The 22,713-nt window shown below is 44.3% G+C and overlaps 1 protein-coding gene across 2 annotated transcripts in view; it reads right to left on the bottom strand.

Annotated features, from left to right (window-relative positions):
* Positions 1-19,723, bottom strand: part of TMEM50B (transmembrane protein 50B) — a 38,782-nt gene extending 19,059 nt beyond the window's left edge. The window contains exons 1-2 of one of the 2 annotated variants that reach the window (XM_077479963.1): positions 19,606-19,723; positions 1,176-1,311 (exon numbers count right to left, since the gene is read on the bottom strand). In XM_077479963.1, coding sequence (XP_077336089.1) covers positions 1,176-1,274 — 99 coding nt within the window. In that variant the 5' untranslated portion in view covers positions 1,275-1,311; positions 19,606-19,723. Of the gene's footprint in view, positions 1-1,175; positions 1,312-14,554; positions 14,657-19,605 lie in introns of those variants that run through there. The other variant, XM_077479964.1, reaches the window with a different exon arrangement.
* Between the last annotated feature and the right edge of the window lie 2,990 nt (positions 19,724-22,713).

Here is a 22,713-nt window from a genome sequence, read left to right as displayed (position 1 = left end):
AAAGAAAGGGCCAGTTTAATGCCCTTAAAACTTTAGGGTGGCCGGACTGTGGCCAGCGGGAGTGGAAAATTAGAACAGTGACAAGAATAATGCCCCATCGATGGTGTCAGTGTGAGAAATAGTTCCTCATCATTGGTGTCAGTGGGAGGATGATTACCACAGATTTGGTGTCAGTGGGAGGAATAGCACCTCATCATTAACATCAGTGGAAGAAATAGTGTCCCAAGGGCTGGATAAAGGCAAGCAAAGGCCCAGATCTGTCCCCCGCGGGCCGCAGTTTGGTGACCATTGCTCTAAGTTAACCTACATTAACACCCACTTTTCTTGGGGAAGTGCATGGAGCCGGAGACGATCTCTGTCAATCAAGACTATTTGGTTATTTGTCTCCTAGCAAAGTGTATTGTTGGACAGTGGTGGGAGTAGAAGGGCGCGCTGATGACCACACTAGCTCAACTTGGAGACCCCGAAGAAAGATGCACTTCATCCCCAGATGGTCAGAAGAAAGCAAAATAAAAAGCAAAACTTCTTAAATTTTAGCCCTGCATACTTGGTCCAAGTCTTTAAAGTGGTTGTGAACTCTTACAACACACTCTGACCTACAGGTAAGCCTAGATTAAGGCTTACCTCTAGGTCCAAGAAATATCTCCTAAACCTGCACGGTTTAGGAGATATTTGCCGAAAGACAGGCACCGCTGTCTACAGCGCATGCGCCGTAGACAGCGGTGCGCAGGCGCACTGAGCGCGCCGCGGTCAACGGCGATATGCCGCGAGCGGCGGCTCCCGTGTGTATGCGCGGGAGTGCCGTCATTGCGACTTCGCCGAATGACAGCGGCGAGACCCACCGAGAAGATGGATGCGCCGGACTACAGGGGACAGCGGTGACTTCGCTGGCTCCTGTGTCAGGTAAGTGACACATAATGGACTACTATGCGATGCATAGTAGTCCATTATACTTTACCTTTGCAGGGAATGAAAGAGGAAGTAAACTCATCAGGGTTTACTTACTCTTTAACCCTCTAGGAATGGATTCCAGTATCAGGATGGCATCCCTGGAGCCTTGGTTGGGCCCTCCCCTTTCCCAAGTGAAGTACAAGAACAGAGAGCACCCCCTTATGTACAGTAACTGCTCTCAGTGCGGAGACATGTAAAGAAAATATAATAAGAGTATTACTTACTAAAACCCCGGCTACAACAGAGGCTATGGTGTTCCTCTTCTCCCCCCAGTCGATGCATTCACACTGCGGCCATCGGAAATTATCCAGGAAGCCAGCCATTTTCACCAGAGGCTTACCAGTGGCTCTCTTTCTTCAACTGTGTAAGTAAAACAATTGTCAGCCAAGACGGATACACCAGAATAAAGCAGAACAAAACAGCCACCACGAGGAACAGATGAGTACTAGAATTGATCATCTGAAAGAGTAAAGTGTTATCTGAACACCAGAGTTCTCCATTGATGTACATCAGTGGCCTCCAAACTGCCTTTGCTTGCCTTTATCTGGTCCTTGGGCACTATTCCTCCTACTGACACCGATGATGGGGCACTATTCCTCCTACTGACACCAATGATGGGGCACTATTCCTCCTACTGACACCAATGATGGGGCACTATTCCTCCTACTGACACCAATGATGGGGCACTATTCCTCCTACTGACACCAATGATGGGGCACTATTCCTCCTACTGACACCAATGATGGGGCACTATTCCTCCTACTGACACCAATGATGGGGCACTATTCCTCCTACTGACACCAATGATGGGGCACTATTCCTCCTACTGACACCAATGATGGGGCACTATTCCTCCTACTGACACCAATGATGGGGCACTATTCCTGCTACTGACACCAACGATGGGGCACTATTCCTGCTACTGACACCAACGATGGGGCACTATTCCTGCTACTGACACCAACGATGGGGCACTATTCCTTCTACTGACACCAACGATGGGGCACTATTCCTTCTACTGACACCAACGATGGGGCACTATTGCTCCCACTGACAACAATGATGGGGCACAATTCTTCCCACTAATACAAACGATGGGGCAATATTATTCCCAAGGACACCAATAATGGGGAACTAATCCTCCTACTAATACCAATGATGGGGCACTATTCCACCCACTGACACCAAGGATGGGGCGCTACTCCTTCTATTGATACCATTGACGGGGCACCATTCCTCCCACTGACACTAGTGATGGGGCATTTTTTTTTTTTACCATTGCCACTCGACAATTTTCTACTCCCACTAGCCACAGTCTGGCCCCTTCAAAGTCTGAAGGACACTAAACTGCTTCTTTATTTAGAAAGTTTGGAGACCCCTCCCTGGTGTACATACATAAAAAAGGTACAGTTCATGCCATTAACCCACATCCGGTGTGACAAGAGGTAGAAGTTTGATTACTTTTCCTAATAAAAATTATTCCCATTTTCTAGGCTAAGGTGGCAGAGTGCTAACTAAGCAGTGTGATGCAATCATGCTCAACATGTTTTTTATTTTTTTCACACACATTAGAAATCAGCATTTTTTGCTAGAAAATTACTTAAAACTCCCAAACATTAACATTTTCTGAAAGCAGATGCCCTGGAGAATAAAATGGTGGTTATTGTGATTTTTTTTATTTCATACGATATCTGTGTAGCCATTTATGAAACAAACACAAATTTTCATGAAAAAATACACTGTAAATTTTAGTGTGCACAAACCCAATATAATATTTTTTTGTAAAATATAAAAGATCCCCCCCCCCTCTTCATCTCTCCTCCCCTGCCTTACTTCAGACACACCTTGCCTGTATCAGTTGCTACTACACTGGTTATTTTGCTATTCTGTATACCTCCACTGTAGCATGTATATATTGATATGTCTTCTTTTTTTTTTCTGAATATATACAGGACATAATGTTTCCCAGCTTATGTACCCTGGTCATTTGTACAATTCTTTTCTCTGTTTGTCTGTATTAAATCTCAAAAAATATTTTCCTGTTAAGGAAAGAAAAAAAAAAAAAAGATGAGGTTGCATTGAGTAAATAGATACCTGTGCCTGTGAAGTGTTGACAAACGATACTTAACATTTTTCATAGGTGATGCTTTAAAATCGCCTACAGGTTATTATTGTAGAGATAACCATTTATTATGGCCCTAATTATTGCTCTCGCTATGACATTCACAGTGATATCTCAGTTTTCAGCCAGTGAGCAGAGAGCCATTGAACACACAGACAGCGGCCAATCGCTTGCTAAAGGGGACAATCAGCGTGGGGGGGGGGAGAGAATCACTGGCGGTGCACAAAAGAAGGAGGATTGGAGCTGCTCTGGGCAAAATCGTTACAGAGAGCAGGTTAGTATAACATGTCTTGTTATTTATTTAGGTTTTAAACCTTTCCCTTTATGACCACTTAAAGCGGAGTTCCGCCGAATTTTTTCTTTTTTTTTAAAGTCAGCAAATACTGCAGCTGCTGACTTTTAAAATATGGACACTTACCTGTCTAGGGTGCCCAGAATGTCGGCACCCGAAGCTGATTTGTCCCTCGCCTCTCGGGAGGGGGCACTGCCATCTTCGGTTAGGGAATCAGGAAGTTAAGCCTTGCGGCTTCACAGCCTGGTTCCCTACTGCGCATGCACGATTTCACTGGTCCCTGCTGTCTTCTGGGACCTGTGTGTCTCTAAGAGGACAGCGGAGGAGGCGTCTGATATAGCATAGATATCCACGGATACTGCAGCTATATATGCCCGGAAGTGGGAGCAAATACCTGGATTATTACAGGTATCTGCTCCCCCATCCCCCTTGAAAGGTGCCAAATGTGACACCGGAGGGGAGGGGGATTCCGAAAAGTGGGAATTCCATTTTTGGGTAGAACTTCGCTTTAAACAAGCCCCCTAAATGATAGTATTGGGTAGGGGACTGTCCGCTCTATTAGACTCCAAATGTCTCTTCTCCTTGAATGCACCTAAGCACAGATTAAAATTGATTAGCTGCTTGCCTGGTTATAGAAGCCAGGGAGTGTTAGCTCTGAAACTGGAAGTGCCAAGATCATTGTTGTTTCCGGATGTATTAGTCACAGTGGAGATCAAAGAACAGATGTTTCTCCATCTCCTCTTCATCTAGGTATCCCAGCCATTTACTGCAGTCCCCGGCTCCCCCTAGGGGAAGGGGACGACCCTTCATACTACCGTAAAAGCAATCAGGTGCCTGTAGAACCCCACAGACTACTTTACATAAAAGCAGATCGTCAGCTGTAAAAAAATAAAAATAAAAAGTGTTTTAACCACTTCAATCCTGGATGGTTTTTACATTTGGTGTACGGTGAGTGATTCAAAATGCTAAAGCCAGTTCCTTATAAAACCGATTCCTTGTAAAGCCAGTTCCTTAAAATTATCATACTGACTTCTCCAGTGGCCTGTTTCTCTTACCTCCCCTCTGTTCCTGTTGTGATGTATCAGTTGGAGCCACAGGGGATAGTGAGGTACACAGCCACAATCCTGCCTACCCACATGTGAGGTGGTCTCTGGATTCTGGCTGCACGACTACTGACATCTCAAATGACAGAAATATCAGGTTAGCAAAAAAAAATGCAACTAGAAGAGTGGGGTCACAGACTCCCCTTTCCATCATGTTTTTGGACAATCAACATCTGACACATTCCACTGTGACTGGATGACAAGGATTTAGTTACCGTACCTGTGTGATCAGTACTAGGGGATCTTCCAGACATTGTTGCAAAAGGAAAAGAAAAAAAAGGATGTTTATTTTATTAAAAAGGTAATTATTTGCGATACACATAGTTTTAGCAAACTAAGGCTCCATTCCTACTTGTGCGCCTCCAAAGTCGCACGATTTCCAGTGCAACTTTTTTTATAATAATCTTTATATTTCTTCTAGATTTTAATGAGTAGGGCCCTCTGATTCCTCTTGTATTGAATTATATTGTAACTGTACTGTCTGCCCCCATGTTGTAAAGCGCTGGGCAAACTGTTGGCACAATATTAGTCCTATATTATATTAATTACTTAATTATATTAATTTAAGACAAGTAAAAATATGAAAACATGTACAAAAGGCATCCTGTTTGACCCTTCTGCCAAATGTACAAAGTTGGCATGAAAGGCCCATTGGTTGTTGGGCCTATTTGAGGACTATAAAACTAATACGTTTCTCAATACCAGTTTTTCTTTTTATGGTTGACCACTCTGTCACAGTTCCTAATACCCGTTGGTGGATTGTCATGGATTAATGCCCTAATACCTTACCCTTACAACATGTCGTCATTGTTGACTTATTGTTCAATGTTTACATTGTCAGAGCCATTTTGCACTCTTTTGCATTACATTAGAATGTTTTACTGTAATTCTGAAAAATGTAATAAAAGAATTGAAACTGAAAACTGAAAAAAAAAATTAAATTTTTTTTTTTACAAAAAGCAAAGATACAATTAGCATTGGCTGTATAGCAACCCCATGAAGGGATAAAGACAGCCCAAGAAGGTAACACACTGGCCAATACAGATGATAATTCAAACAAATAAACTCAGGCAAGTCTAGCCCAACAGGTATGACTAGAGGAGCAAATGTAGCTTCCCAGGAACCCCGTTGGAACACACAAAAGGCCTCCACCAAACCCCCATCCATAGGGGGCTGATCTGGCCCAGAGAAATTCTTAACCCTGGTCAGTTAGAAAATAGGTATCAACCTCCCGAGAGGAGACACCGTCTGCAAATACATAACGAATAAAAAGAGGAAAAAATAAAAAATAAAAAAGGAGAAAAAAATAAATAAAAATAGGCGTTTTTCTGCATTCTCATGAAAAACATCAATCGCTCACTCCAATGATCTCTGCTGTAAAAAGGTTTAAAGAAAGGTGGTCACTCCGAAGCTGGAAAATGGCCCCAGTCTCATGAGGGCTGAGATGGAAGGCGCTGTCTGAGAGAGGGCTCCGCTACCTCCAGCGGTGCCACGACTAAACTAGAGAAACCTAGCCATGAATCTGAAGCGTATCCCTGGCAGACAGCCCAAATGCAATTAGTTAAAGCGGTGTCCAACCCAAAATTGGAACTTCCATTTTTCCGGAAGATCACCTTTCCCCCCTCCCTCTCTGCAATTATCTGGGACACGTCACAGGTCCCAGATGATTGCCCGGCCAGTCACAGTGCACAACGTGGCTCGCGCATGCGCAGTGAGTGCCCAGCTGTGAAGCCACAGCCGGGCACCCGCAGTGACAATACCGGCACCGCAGAGAGGAAGGGGAGAGGAGCAGGGCTTTGTTCACCCACATCGCTGGTCCATGGGGCAGGAGCGTCCGATTAATAAAAAAAAAATCAGCAGCTACACTTTTTGTAGCTGCTGACTTTTATATGGGTGGAACTCCGCTGCAAAGTAAAAGCATAATGTGCTAGTATGCATCTCATACTAGAGCTGCACGATTTTGGCTAAAAATGAGAATCGCAATTTTTTTTGCTTAGAATAAAGATCACCATTCTCAGGGTGTAACATATTTCACATTATACAAAAAAAATTGGGCTGACTTTACTGTTTTTTTTAATTCATTAAAGTGCATCTTTTCAAAAAAATTGCATTTGAAAGACCGCTGCGCAAATACGGTGTTACATAAAATATTGCAACAACCATTTTATTGTATATGGTCTCTGTTTAAAAAAAAAAATATATATATATATATATATATATATATATATATATATATATATATACATATATATATACATATATACACACACACACACATACATACATATATACACACATACATACACGCACTATGTTTGGGTGTTTCAAGTAATTTTCTAGCAGAAAATAATGATTTTTACTTGTAATCAACAAATGTCAGAGCGCATGCGCCGCTGGCATAAATCGGCACAGTATACAGTAAATATCTCCTAAACGGTGCAGGTTTAGGAGACATTTACAGTACCTATAGGTAAGCCTCATTATAGGCTTACCTATAGGCAGGGCATTTTTTCTCAAACAATAGGTGCTGGAACTCAACCACAACCCCCCCAAAAACCCTCCACTCACTCACACCCTCCAAATCACATCAAATAGTGGGTGTGGTCAGTCAAATTTCACGAACAGTAGGAGGGTCTTAAAGGGGCATTAAATACCAGGACTGCATTACATACAAAGTTACACACAGAGTCCAGAGCTGTCACTTGTAAACACAGAAACCGGACTTCTGTGTTTACAAGTGATTGTGCCCCCCCCCCCCCCCCCCAAGGGTCTGAGCTGCACCAAGTTCCCCCTGAAAAAAAAGCCCTGCCTGTAGGTACAAACGGAGGGAAGTTTATTTCCTCTTTTAAGTGCTCATCCTTACAGGTTGCTACCCATTCCTCTGCTTCTCCCATCACCTTCACCCTGTCCATCTACTCCTCATGGCTGGGAAAGTGTGTACGCTTCCAATAAATTGGGATTAAGCATTTGGCCGCATTCAGCAGGTGCAGAAGACCACTTTTCTCTTGTACTGACTGATCGCCATAGGAGGGATATGAAGGAGAAAGTGCATGGGAGAGAAGGGGATATCAAGGCCAAGTATAACCTTTATCTGGTCCTTTATGTCCTCCTAAAAACTTCTAATCACCGGGCAATCCCACCATAAGTGTAGTAATGTACTGCGATGGCTGCAGCCTCGCCAACAAAAATCTGAAAATGAGGAGTAGATCCTCGACAGAACAGCAGGCACCCGATACCACCGTGACAAAATCCTGAAGTTCGTTTCCTGGGTATAAGGTTCAATCGAGCAAGAATGTGCAAGCTGATACAGGTGCAACTTTGATGTGACTTTACACTATCTGGCACTCAAATCGTATCAAAGTAAAGTAAAGTCACACAGATCTGAACGGTGCCCAACTGAAACAATGAGCTGCAACCTGTCATGCAACTCTATATTGTCGCATGACAAGTCGCACAAGTGTGAACAGAGCCTAAATGTCATCTGGTTAAGGTTTACATTTACTTTGAAAGCCTTCGAATAACTTTTTCTATAAGTATACGCCTAATAGGACAACAAAAAGCAGAACGCCTGCCAGACAAATGTAGAAAACATAGATTTTGCAACAACTTAGGCCTTGTTCACACAGGGCATACTATACCCCAGACAAGTCCCATCATGCCTCTGGGTGTCATGCTTGTGGTCTTGCTATACCTCATGGGACTTGCAGTTCTGCAACAGCTGGAGGTCCGCTAATTGCATATCCCTGCTATACCCTATGGCTGTGAAAGGCTGTGCTTACCCACACAAGGATGTACAGGTTTTCTGTGCACTCCCAGTGATGTCTACAGCGGGATACAGCCGCTGTTTTTAAATATGACATGTGTGATGGGTGCGGGTCTGCGGTTTACATTTTATTTTAACAGAAAGCCAGGGAACCAGATTATTTTTTTTTTTTAAATCTTCTTTTTTTTTGGTCTTTTTTTCCTTTTTATAGTATTTTTCTAAAAACCCCAGTGGTTATTTAACCACCTCAATACAGTGCACTTACACCCCCTTCCTGACCAGACCAATTTTCAGCTTTCAGCGCTCTCACAGTTTGAATGACAATTACTCAGTCATGCAACACTGTACCCATATGAAACGTGCGTCCTTTTTTCCACAGAAATAGAGCTTTTAGTGGTATTTAATCACTAGTGGGTTTTTTATTTTTTGTGATATAAATAAAACGTAAATTTTTCTTTGTTTCTGTCATAAATTTTTGCTACCGTATATACTCGAGTATAGGCCGACCCGAATATAAGCCGAGGTCCCCAATTTACCCCCAAAAAACTGGAAAAAATTATTGACTCGTGTATAAGCCGAGGGTGAGACATGCCTGTCCATCCCTGTGTGTCGTCCATCCCTGTGTGTGTCCATGCATCCGTGTGTGTGTGTGTCCATGCATCCGTGTGTGTGTGTGTGTGTCCATGCATCCGTGTGTGTCCATGCATCCGTGTGTGTGTGTGTCCATCCATCCCTGTGTGTGTGCATGCATCCGTGTGTGTGTGTGTGTGTGTGTGTGTGTGTGTGTGTGTCCATGCATCCGTGTGTGTCCATCCATCCCTGTGTGTGCATGCATCCGTGTGTGTGTGTGTGTGTGTGTGTGTGTGTGTGTGTGTGTGTGTGTGTGTGTGTGTGTGTGTGTGTCCGTGCAGCCTACCTGTGTCCAGCCTGCCTGTGTCCGTCCAGCCTGTGTCCGTCCCGGCCTGCGTCCCGTCCCGGCCTGCGTCCCGTCCCGGCCTGCGTCCCGTCCCGGCCTGCGTCCCGTCCCGGCCTGCGTCCCGTCCCGGCCTGCGTCCCGGCCCGTCCCGCAGCTCTTCGTCGGTGGCCATTCTAGGATTCAAAAGCCGCGCCTCCGTCGGTGATAGGCGGAACACTCAATTTCCCACTGACTGCTGGGAAATTGAGTGTTCCGCCTATCGGATGTCCGTGATAGGCGGAACACTCAATTTCCCAGCAGTCAGTGGTCCGCCTATCATGGACGTCCGCTCATCCTCATACTACGGACGAGGATGAGAGGACGTCCGTGATAGGCGGAACACAGACTGCTGGGAAATTCAGTGTTCCGCCTATCACAGGCGAAGGCGGAGACGGAGGCGCGGCCTTTGAATCCTAGAATGGCCGCTGTCTGTCTGCTCGACACGCTGATCGGGCAGACAGACAGCGATGACTCGAGTATAAGCCGAGGGGGGCACTTTCAGCCTCAAAAAAGAGGCTGAAAATCTCGGCTTATACTCGAGTATATACGGTAATTAGTAATTTTTCTTCAGAAATTTAGGCCAAAATTTATAGTGCTACATATCTTTGGTAAAAATAAATCACATTAGTGTATATTATTTGGTCTTTGTGAAAGTTATACAGTGTACAAACTATGGTGCCAATCACTGAAAATTGATCACATCTGATCAGGCCTTCAGTACATCAGGTGTCTCTCATTTCTTGAGACACTAACAAGTCAGGAAAGTACAAATACCCCCCAAATGACCCCTTTTTATAAAGTAGACATTCCAATGTATTAAGTAAGTAGCATGGTGAGTTTTTTTTATGTTGTCATTTTTTCCCACAATTCTTTGCAAAATTAAGATTTTTTTTATTAATTTTTTTACAAAATTGTCATATTATCAGGTTATTTCTCACACACAGCATATGCATACAACAAATTACACCCCAAAATACATTCTGCTACTCTTTCCAAGTATAGCGTTATCACATGTGTGAGACTTTTACACAGCTTGGCCACATACAGAACACCAACATTGAAGTAGTACCTTCAGACGTTCTACGAGCAAAAATGACGCATCTCATTTCACAGCCACCTATTACACTTTTGAAGGCCCCGGAGCATCAGGACAATGGAATTTCCTATAAAATGACCACATGTGTAGGACTTTTACACAGCCTGGTCACATAGAGAGGCCAAACATTGAAGTAGTACCTTCAGGCATTCTAGGAGCATAAATGACACATCTCATTTCATTCCTAACTATCATTTGAAGGTCCTGGATTACCAGGACAGTGCAATTACCCACAAAATGACCCCATTTTGGAAAGCAAACACCCAAACGTATATTCTATGAGGCATGGGCTGCAAATAGGTACTCGGGTACTCTGATGGGCCGGGTGACAGGTACTCGGGTACTCTGATGGCCCGGTGACAAGTACTCGGGTACTCTGATGGCCCGGTGACAGGTACTCGGGTACTCTGATGGCCCGGTGACAGGTACTCGGGTACTCTGATGGCCCGGTGACAGGTACTCGGGTACTCTGATGGCCCGGTGACAGGTTCTCTGATGGCCTGGTGACTGGTATTTGGGTACTCTGAAGGGCGGTAATAGGTACTCTGATGGACTGTGACAGGTACTCGGGTACTCTGATGGACTGTGAATGACATGTACTATGAGGGGTGGTGACAGGTCCTCTTTATTGGGGGGGGAAATCAGTGTGATTGGTGTACACTGTAAGTGGTCGAGATGTTACCGCAATCTCCTCCTCACACACGATCGGTGTGTGAGGAGGAGAACACGGTAACATCTCGTTACCGTGGTTTGTTTACATTTTAGTGATCAGCTGTGAAACGATCACAGCCGATCACGTGGGTAAACAGCCGGCCAATGGCTGTTTACCAGCGTCGGTGACGAGCAGTGTTCCCGGGGGAACAATCCGCCACCGACGTGCACGCGCAGCGCGATCGCACGCATGCACAGTGGGGGTGTGACCATCTGATCAGCCGTGACTTCATCACGACCGATCACGTGGTAAACAGCCATGCGCAATGGCTGTTCACCCCCTTCGGCGGGGAGCAGTGTCTCCGTGACACGCCGCCACCGAAGAAACAGGGATGCGCGCGCACGATCGTGCGCATTCCCTGTTTAAACAGCATTGCATACTAGCACAATATGTGAAACTTGGCTTAAATTGAAGCTGTTAAAGCACCATGATGTCAAGGCTGCAGGCGCTCCCAACTTTCTCTGTCTTGCTTCTGGGTTCCGGCTCTGTGACTGGCCGGAAACGCAGTGATGACTTCACTCTTGCGCATGCGCGCAGGAGCCGCTGTTCACGACACAGGGCACTGAAGGAAGGGCACGGATGACCGTTCCTTCAGAGAGCATGCGCCAGTGATGTCGCTGGCTGTATGTAATGTAAATATCTCCTAAACAGTGAAAGTTTAGGATATATTTACATTACTTATAGGTAAGCCTATAATGAGGCTTACCTATAGGTAGCAACCAGTAAAAAGGAAGTTTACCTCCTCTTTAAAATACCACCAAAAAGAAAGCTCTATCTGTCTCAAATTAAATGATATAAAACTAATTTGGGTTCAGTGCTGCAATCACAACACTGAGAACTAACAAAAGGCCTGGAAATTAAGGAGTAATACAGGTTGGTACTCAAGTCACCCCCCAAAAAAATAAATATAATAATTACCACATTGGGGACTTTGTTTGCCAGATTAAAAAAAAAAAAAAAAAAAAAAATAAGTTACCAAGCTTGTTTGAACCAATTCAATCCAGGATGTTTTTATGTTTGACGAATGTTAAGTGGTAAATATGTAAAACAAAGTCTATTGTTACAATCTCAACCTGGATATGAAAATGATTGTCTGCATTTCCTCTATTTGTTAGCCTATTTCCTAAAATCTCATATAAAGCAGAACTAAAGTCTGAAAAAATAAAATTGCTAGGAGGTAAAGTAGATTGTCAGAATAGACATGCAAAGTCTCCCCTGACAAAAAACAAAAACAAATTTCTACCTCTCTTCTCTAGCATGTTTTTATTACATGTATGTTGCCTGTGGACAATGCACTGTGCAGTATACATCTCAGCACATGCATGGGAATTGCATCATCAGTGGTCACCCAGTGGCCCAAGAGGAACACCACCAAACCTGGGGACAGCAGCAGAGAAGATGGGGACTGACCGACCACAAGGCATGGAAACCTGCCATCGATGGAGGAGCTCAGAGCGCCATAATATACATATACAGTGAGGGAAAGGGTATTTGATCTCCTGCTGATTTTGTACGCTTGCCCACTGACAAAGAAATGTTCAGTCTATAATTTTAATGTTAGATTTATTTTAACAGTGAGGGGCAGAACAACAAAAATATCCAGAAAAAAGCATTTCAAAAAAAGTTATAAATTGATTTGAATTTTAATGAGTGAAATAAGTATTTGACCCCTTCGCAAAACATGACTTAGTACTTGGTGGCAAAATCCCTGTTGGCAATCACAGAGGTCAGACATTTCTTGTAGTTGGCCACCAGGTTTGCACACATCTCAGGAGGAATTTTGTCCCACTCCTCTTTGCAGATCCCCTCTCCAAGTCATTAAGGTTTTGAGGTTGACGTTTGGTAACTCGAACCTTCAGCTCCCTCCACATATCTTCTGTGATTAAGGTTTGGAGACTGGCTAGGACACACTAGCACCTTAATGTGCTTCATCTTGAGGCACTCCTTTGTTGCCTTGGCCGTGTGTTTTGGGTCATTGCCATGCTGGAATACCCATCCAAGACCCATTTTCAATGCCCTGGCTGGGGGAAGGAGGTTCTCACCCAAGATTTGATGGTACATGGCCTCGTCCATCATCCCTTTGATGCAGTGAAGTTGTCCTGTCCCCTTAGCAGAAAAACACCTCCAATGAAAAATGTTTCCACCTCCATGTTTGATGATGGGGATGGTGTTCTTGGGGTTAAAAAGGTACCATTCCTCCTCCTCCAAACTCGGCAAGTTGAGTTGATGCTAAAGAGCTTGAATTCGGTCTCACCCAGTTCTCCTCTAAATCATTCAGATGTTCATTAGCAAACTTCAGATGGGCCTGTACATGTGCTTTCTTGAGCAGGGGGACCTTGCAGGCACTGCAGGATTTCAGTCCTTCATGGTGTAGTGTGTTACCAATTGTTTTCTTGGTGACTATGGTCCCAGCTGCCTTGAGATCATTGACAAGATTCTCCCGTGTAGTTCTGGGCTGATTCCTCACCGTCCTCATGCTCATTGAAACTTCACAAGGTGAGATCTTGCATATAGCCCCAGACCGAGTGAGATTGACAGTTATTTTAGGTTTCTTCCATTTGCAAATAATCGTACCAACTGTTGTCACCCTCTCACGGTCTTGTAGCCCATTCCAGCCCTGTGTAGGTCTACAATCCTGACCCTGACATCCTTGGACAGCTCTTTGGTCTTTGCCATGGTGGAAAAATTGGAATCTGATTGATTTCTTGCTTCTATGGACAGGTGTCTTTTATACAGGCAACAAGCTGAGATTAAGAGCACTCCCTTTAAGCCTTGGTTCACATTGCAGCGATATGTAAAATCACATGCCAAATCAGCGGCTATTGTTGGCAATGGCACCGTCCGAATTGGTGCGGTGCTGGAAACCGATTCCCAAAAGGAGTTTCTGTACTACTTTTGGCAACTTCGGGGTGTGATTTCAATATATATATGTGCATAAACCCGCACAGATGTCTCCGAAATAGCCCCCGAAGTCAGGACTGACACGTGGGAATGAAATGATACGAGTTCAGCTGAACCAATATGTGACGAACACAGATGATCCCTGCCCTCCTCGCTAACTTGCGACAAAGGACCGGCCAACCTCACACCACCCTGTCACTTACGTAACAATGCCACTCTCAGCTGCGCCCAGCGCGATTTTCCAGCTTGCGGGACCACAATCTAGGTGCCAGCAGCCTGAGAGCAATTGTCACTGGGCTAATTACGCAATTAACCCTTTAACTGCCACCACCCCCCGTTTTAAGAGACAGAGCTGGGGAGACTCGTAATTTTAGAAGTACCAATTATAATTCTAGAATAAGCGTCTGCAACACACACTGCCACCACAGACAGGTCTGCCCAGAGGCCTTACTCTACAACAACAGTAGCACTCTTTAAGAGGCAGGTTCGTTTATAACTTGCATTAAGAGCTTTAGAGACAAGGTTAACAATTTTCAACATAAAGGTTTATTATGAAAAGGTCAAAGTTGGTGCAAATAAAATATTTACAGAAAAAAGATGTTTCAAAGCGATAAAGACAATATACAGCCACAAAGAAATTAGGTAGAAAGAATACTTGCAATTAATGTCTCATCTGAACATTCCTTCTCTGTCTCTCCACAGGTATGTGTCAGCTCAACCACATCTTCCACCTTGGTATGTGGCCTCCTCTATCTGCTGCCCTGTGTGCATAATCATGACGTTGTTTTTTGTCGCTTTGGATTATCTTACCTAAGTTTTATGTGTTGATCTTATCTTGGCCTATGGCCTCTTGCTATTCTGACTTTAGAAGCATAAGGGCCACTTTGATTGTTAGGCATTCTTATATTCACTCATGATTAACGGGCTTCCACCCTTATAACATTATACATTTGAGCACCTTTAAAGTGGTTGTAAACCCTTACAAACCACTTTGACCTACAGGTAAGCCTAGATTAAGACTTACCTGTAGGTCCAAGAAATCTCTCCTAAACCTATACGGTTTAGGAGATATTTACCTGAAGACAGCCACCGCTGTCTACGGCGCGCGGGCGCACTGGGTAAGCCGCAGATTGCGGCAATATGCCGCGAGTGTCGGCTCCCGTGCGCATGCGCGGGAGTGACGTCATCGCTGCTCCGGTGAATCACAGCGCCGGAGCAGCGAGACCCACAGAGACCCACCAAGAAGATGGACGCTCGGAACTACAGGGGACAGCGGTGACATCGCTGGCTCCTGTGTCAGGTAAGTGACACATAATGGGCTACTATGCGATGCATAGTAGTCCATTATGCTTTACCTTTGCAGGGAATCAAAGAGGAAGTAAACCCATCAGCCCCCACCTCACTGTTAAAATAAACCTACCATTAAAATTATAGACTGATCATTTCTTTGTCAGCGGGCAAACGTACAAAATCAGCAGGGGATCAAATACTTTTTCCCCCTAACTATGCACAGAGGTTACACTCTAATTACCCCCCACTCCCAAAGTCACATGCTATTTATATAAATTACATAACTCTGACATATACCATAGTGCTGTAAATAAAACACCCAGCCATACACATCAGCACCACAAGAGCTTACACTCTAATGCCCCCTCTCCTACACACAGTCACATACTATTATTGTAATACATTTACATAACTCGGACACATTCTATAGAGTGGTGCAGAAAACACTGAGCCATCCACATCAGCTTTTGCGCCAGAGGAGCTTACACTCTAATGACCCCCCACACACTATTATTCTACATTCATATGGCTCGGACATATACCATACTGCTGCACAGAGAATACTGAGCTATTCTAATGAGCAGAGGCCTCTGATTCCTCCTGTATTGTAATTTCTGCCCTCATGTTGATGCTATTTAAATCCTGTATAATAATAATAATAATCACAATCACATCTCTGCAGCAGAGGAGCTTGCACTCGTATATGCCTCCACAGCCACACACTATTATTGGAGGTGCACCAAATGGGAGTTTTGGTACCGAAATTTCAGGATGCACGTGTACGAAAAACTGAAACCGAAAATGACAGTTAAAAAGTGTATGTGTTATATATATATATATATATATATATATATATATATATATATATATATATATATATATATATATTTGACTTTTTAATTAGTATCATGACTTTAAATGAATATGAATTTATTGTCGGCCATTATCAGCACCTTTAGCTCAAGAAAAATGCATCCCTTTAAATTCTATGTATGTCTTCACACTGCACGTGCATATGTAAACGGTATTCACACCACACATGTGAGATATCGCATCAATCGTTAGAGTGAGAGCAATAATTCGAGCACTAGATCGCCTCTGTATCTCTAAACTGATAACCTGTTAAGGCATTTAACCCCTTGCCGACCATCATTATACTGCACGAGCCATCGTAGCTGTACGTTGGCGCCTTTAAGCGGGATAGCAGGCGCACACACACACGCCCGCTGCACTGCGGGAGTGCCGATGCTCGTGGCCGAGGGTGGCGATGACCGCTGGCCATGGGCGATCTCGGGCATGAGAGGCAGAACAGGGACATGTGTGTGTGTAAACACACAAATCCCTGTTCTATGAAGAGAGACAGATCGTGAGTTCCTAATAGCTAGGAATCACGATCTGTCATTTCCTCTAGTCAGTCCCCTCCCCCTACAGTTAGAAACGCACACACTGAGGGAACACAGTTAACCTCTTGATCCCCTAGTGTTTAACCCCTTCCCTGCCAGTGACATTTTTACAGTAATCACTAGGGATGCACCGAATGGGTTTTTTGGTGCCGAAACCGATACCGAAAATGAAAAATACACTAGGCCGAAAACCAAAACCGATACCGAAACAGCACCGATACCGAAAATGACTGTTTTTAAAAAATATTTTTATACAGGAGGTGGTCAGAGACTGGGGACATGGTACAGGAGGTGGTCAGAGACTGGGGACACGGTACAGGAGGTGGTCAGAGACTGGGGACACGGTACAGGAGGTGGTCAGAGACTGGGGACACGGTACAGGAGGTGGTCAGAGACAGAGGACGTGGTACAGGAGGTGGTCAGAGACAGAGGACGTGGTACAGGAGGCATCCCCCATTGCAGCCAGTGTGCCCCATTGCAGCCAGTGTGCCCCATTGCAGCCAATTGCAGCTAGTGTGCCCCATTGCAGCCAATTGCAGCCAGTGTGCCCCATTGCAGCCAATTGCAGCCAGTGTGTCCCATTGCAGCCTGTGTGCCATTTTGCAGCCAGCCTGTGCACTGTGTGCAGGGAAGAGAGCCACCTCCGCCGCCTGTTTGATAACAGCGCCGGGAACATCACAGCTTTCATTTCAATTGCTGTGTGTTCCCGGCCGTGCGCCGTCACACGCAGCCCCTCCCTCTTGCCCGGGCACTTTGATAGACAGATCATCCGTCCAATCCTGGCTCTCCTGCGCTATACACCCCCCATGATGGGCGTCACCAGGGGGCAGAGCCCCCCCACCCAGGCCACGCCCCATTTTCGGCTCCATTATCGGCCGTTTTTCTCTTTCGGCAAATTGCCGAAAAGGGCATTTTCGGTCGATATGTTTCGGCGGCCGAAATTTCGGTGCATCACTAGTAATCAGTGCATTTTTATAGCACTGTTCACTGTATAAATGCCAATGGTCCCAAAAATGCGTCAAAAGTGTCCTATGTGTCCACCATAATGTCGCAGTCCTGATAAAAAAAAAAAAAAAAAAAACATTTTCGCAGATCGCCGCCATTACTAGTAAAAAAAAATAATATATTATATATTATAATAAAAATGCTATAACTCTTTCCCCTATTTTGTAGACGCTATAACTTTTGCGCAAACCAATCAATATACGCTTATTGTGATTTTTTTATTACCAAGAATACATATCGGCCTAAACTCAGAATTTTTTATTTTTTTTAATGGGGATATTTATTATAGCAAAAAGTACAAAATCTTCTTTTTTCAAAATTGTCGCTTTTTTTTTTGTTTATAGCGCAAAAAATAAAAGCCGCAGAGATGATCAAATACCACCAAAAGAAAGCTGTATTTGTGGGAAAAAAAGGGATGTCAATTTTGTTTGGGTGCAATGTCGCACGACCGCGCAATTGTCAGTTAAAGCGACACAGTGCCGAATCACAAAAGCTGGCCTGGTCATTCAGCAGCCAAATCTTCCAGGGCTGAAGTGTTAAAGTGTTGTCTATGGGGCTTTTTAAAGAGGAAGTAAACCCTGATGGGTTTTACTTCCTATTTCATTCCCTGCAAAAGTAAAGCATAATGGACTATTATGCATCGCATAGTAGCCCATTATGTGTCACTTACCTGACACAGGAGCCAGCGATGTCACCGCTGTCCCCTCGTCCACAAAGCGTCCATCTTCCTTCCGGATATCGCTGCTCCGGAACTGTGGCCAGAGCAGCGATGACGTCACTCCGGAACATGCGCGTGGGAGCCATCAGTGACGGCATGCTCAGTGCGCTTGCGCCGTTGTCTACGACGCATATGCAGCGTAGACATCAGTGCCCAATTTTTGTAAAATATCTCCTTAACTGTGTGGGTTTAGGAGATATTTCTTGCACCTACAGGTAAGCCTTAATCTAGGCTTACTTGTAGGTTAAAGTGGTCCCAGAGGGTTTACAACCACATTATGTACCGCAGTTAGCCGCCTTTCCATGAGTGCGCACAATTTTAAAGTGTAACATGTTGGTTATCCATTTACGGTACTCGGTGTAACATCATCTTTCACATTATACAAATAAACTGGTGTGAATACTTGTTTTTTGTTTTGTTTTTTAATCCATTAAAGTGCATTTTTTTCCCAAAAAACTGTTTGCAAAACCGCTGCGCATATACCACGTGAGATACAAAATTTGCAACAATTGCCATTTTGTTCCCTAGGGTCTCTGCTAAAAAAAATATATATATATATATATATATATATATATATATATATATATACACACACATATACAATATGTTTATGGGGGGTTATAAGTAATTTTCGAGCAATAAATACCAATGTAAAAACTCGTAAACAAAAAGTGCCAGAAAAAAAAAAAAAAAAAAGTCAGCAAGTGGTTAAAAAAAGATAAAACAAAAAATAAACTGGTGATCCTGCCACAAGTTATTTTTCAGGCACGTCCTGTTCTGAGGTGGCAACCATCTCCCAACTGTACTTCTGAGTTGTCACCCTGTTCCATGCCCTCCAGGCGGAGACTACGGGCAATGACATGTTGCACAGCACGCGGACCATCGTTGGCACCGCCAGGAAGCCAAGCCGCAGCAATGATGTGGGCAGGAAGTGGCTGAAAGAAGCTGGAGGAGATCAGCAGTGAAATTATAAAGGATAAAGCAGCATTTTACTGTAGAGAAGTCCCCTGATTATAAGACACAGAGCTGCCATAGTCAGTGCCATTCCCAGCCACTTCCCCTGAACAGATACAATGTTACTGTTTGGAATGGTAGGAAGTGAGGAATACATCAATCACATCATGAGCCATCCCTCCCCATAATCTGCACTGCACCCAGCCAGGCATGCTGACACTTCTAGTCCCCCTGCAGGTCACATGACCATGACCTGGCAGGGAATACACAGGACATGGGGTATCCGTGTGCCCAGCAACCACTCAGGCCACGCCCAGCACTGAACGAGTCCCTCACTTACCCTCTGCAGTTCTCTCTGGCAGAATTTCCCCAATACAATCCGATACGTCACGGCGTCCGGGGGCGTGTTCTTCTCCCTCCAATCGCCTGCTCCACGCCGCCCAATCAGTATCAAGAAGGGATCTGGCTGCAGACTTGCAGCTCCACTTTTGACAGGAAACATGTGCCCTCCACCCCACTTTTTTTTTTTTTTAATGAACTTTAATGTAACAAACATTCAATAGACATTAGACACAATTCGAGGACGTGAAGACTGGAGTTCCACTTTTGACAGGAAATAAGTGACCTTCCACTCTACTTTCTTTTTTTTTTGAGATTTGATGTTTACAAAAAACATTTTTTTTTTTTTGCTAGAAAATTACTTAACTACTAAGAACCCCCAAACATTATGTATATATTTTTTCTAACACCCTAGAGAATAAAATGGTGGCCGTTGCAATACTTTCTGTCACACTGTATTCGTGTAGCGGTCTTATAAGCGCACTTTGGATAAAATACATTTTGAACTACAAAATAAGACAACAGAAAAGTTAGCCCAATTTTTTTCTATATTGTGAATGATAATGTTACACTGATTAAATCACCGATACCCAACATGTCACGCTTCAAAATTGTGCCCGCTCGTGGAATGGCAACAAACTTTTACCCTTAAACATCTCCATAGGTTATGTTTAAAAAATTCTACAGGTTGCATGTTTTGAGTTACAGAGGAAATCTAGGGCTAGAATTATTTCTCTCACTTTAACGATCGCGTGTGTGGTTTGAACACTGTTTTTATATGCGGGCACTGCTCACGTATGCGTTCGCTTCTGCACACAAGCTCAGCGTGACGGGGCACGTTAAGAATTTTTTTTTCTTATTTATTTTACTTTATATTTTTTGCTTTTACACTGTTCTTTAAAAAAAAAAAAAAAATCGAGGGAAGGGAGAATGGGAGATACTGATGTAAACAGCATCTCCCGTTCTGCCTAGAAACAAGTGACACTGATCTCTGCTCCCTGTGATTGGAGCAGAGATTGGTGATCTGTAAAACACAGCCACGCCCCCCACAGTTAGAAACACGCCCCTGGGACACACTTAACCCCTACACTGCCACCTTCTGGTTAACCCCTTCACTGCCAGTGTCCTTTACACAGGGATCAGTGCGTTTGTATAACACTGATTGCTGTATAAATGACAATGGTCCCAAAAATGTGTCAAAAATGTCCGATGTGTCCGCCATAATGTCGCAGTCACAATAAAAATCGCATTACTAGTAAAAAAAAAAATATTAATAAAAATGCCATAAAACTATCCCCTATTTTGTAAACGCTATAACTTTTGCGGCAACCAATCAATAAACGCTTATTGCGATTTTTTTACCAAAAATATGTAGAAGAATAAGTATCGGCCTAAACTGAAGAAAAAAAAAGTTTTTTTATATATTTTTGGGGGATATTTATTATAGCAAAAAGTAAAAAAAATAGCTTTTTTTCAAAACTGTCGCTCTTTTTATGTTTATAGCGCAAAAAATAAAAACTGCAGAAGTGATCAAATACCACCAAAAGAAAGCTCTATTTGTGGGAAAAAAAGGACGTCAATTTTGTTTGGGAGCCACGTCGCACAACCGCGCAATTGTCAGTTAAAATGACTCAGTGCTGAATCGCAAAAAGTGCTCTGGTCTTAAGCCAGCAAAATGGTCCGAGGCTGAAGTGGTTAAAGATCTAAGGACGGAAGTGACGTTTTGACATCGCTTCCCCCCTGCAATGGTATGGAGCCGAGTGGGGGCCATCTTATCCTCAGTCATCTCCATACCACAGACCGAGAAGGGTCCGATCGCCTCCGCTGCTGGCGGCGGCTCCGGTAATTGGCAGGAGGGAGGGCCCTCTTCCACCACCGATAAAAGTGATTGTGCAGCGAATCTACCACAGAGACCGCTTTGATCTTTTTTTTCTGCGCTATAAACAAAAAAAGACCGATAATTTTGAAAAAAGAACAATATTTTTTACTTTTTGCTATCCAAAAAATAGTAAAAAAAAAAAAAAAATTTCTATATCAGTTTAGGCCAATATGTATTCTTCTATTGTACAGATTTTTGGTAAATATAAAATAAATAAAAAAATAAATAAAAATAAAATAAAAAAATTGCAATAAACATATATTGATTGGTTTGCATAAAAGTTATAGCGTCTACAAAATAGGGGATAGATTTATGGTATTTTTATTATAATGTTTTTCCCCTTCCTCTGTTACCCCCCTCCTCTGTGTCAGCCCACTTCCTCTGTGTCAGCTCCCCCTCCTCTGTGTCACCCCCCCTCCTCTGTGTCAGCCCCCTTCCTCTGTGTCCGCTCCCCCTCCTCTGTATCAACCCCCCTCCTCTGTGTCAGACCCCCCTCCTCTGTGTCACCCCCTCCTCTGTGTCAGACCCCCCTCCTCTGTGTCAGACCCCCCTCCTCTGTGTCCGCTCCCTCTCCTCTGTGTCAACCCCCCTCCTCTGTGTCAGACCTCCCTCCTCTGTGTCAGACCCCCCTCCTCTGTGTCACCCCCCTCCTCTGTGTCAGCCCCCCCTTTCTCTGTGTCTCCCCCCTCCTCTGTGTCCGCTCCCTCTCCTCTGTGTCAACCCCCTCCTCTGTGTCAGCCCCCTCCTCTTTGTCAGCTCTCCCTCCTCTGTGTCAGCCCCCCTTTATCTCTCTCTCTCTCACACACTCTCTTTCTCTCAGCCTCTCACTCACCCCCTCTCTCGCACCCAGCACTCTTTCTCTAATCCCCCTTCTCTTACCCGCACCCTCTCATCCCCACCCCCCTCTCTCTCATACCCATCCCTTTCACCCCCACCATGTCACCCCACCCCCCCACTCTCACCTCCTCTCTCTCCTGCCTCCTCCCCCCTTTCACTCACCCCCCCCCCTCACCACCGCCTCTCTCTCACCTCCTCCTCTTACCTTCCCCTTTCTCACCTCCCCCCCACCTCTTTCCCTTCTCAGGAGATGGGGCCCCAATAATTGCTAACAGCAGCCTTGTGAGTGGGTGCACCAGTTTGGATGTGTCCTGAATCCTGTGTCTTGCTGACATTCTTCTCCCCAAGGCTCCCCACACAATGGAAGGAAGGAACACAGCACTACAGTAGAGG

Source organism: Lithobates pipiens, unplaced genomic scaffold (genome assembly GCF_037356315.1).
Source record: "Lithobates pipiens isolate NorthernLeopardFrog02 unplaced genomic scaffold, aLitPip1_a1.2 Scaffold_16, whole genome shotgun sequence".
In the NCBI taxonomy this organism is placed as follows: domain Eukaryota; kingdom Metazoa; phylum Chordata; class Amphibia; order Anura; family Ranidae; genus Lithobates; species Lithobates pipiens.
This window is presented reverse-complemented; position numbering and strand designations above follow the sequence as displayed.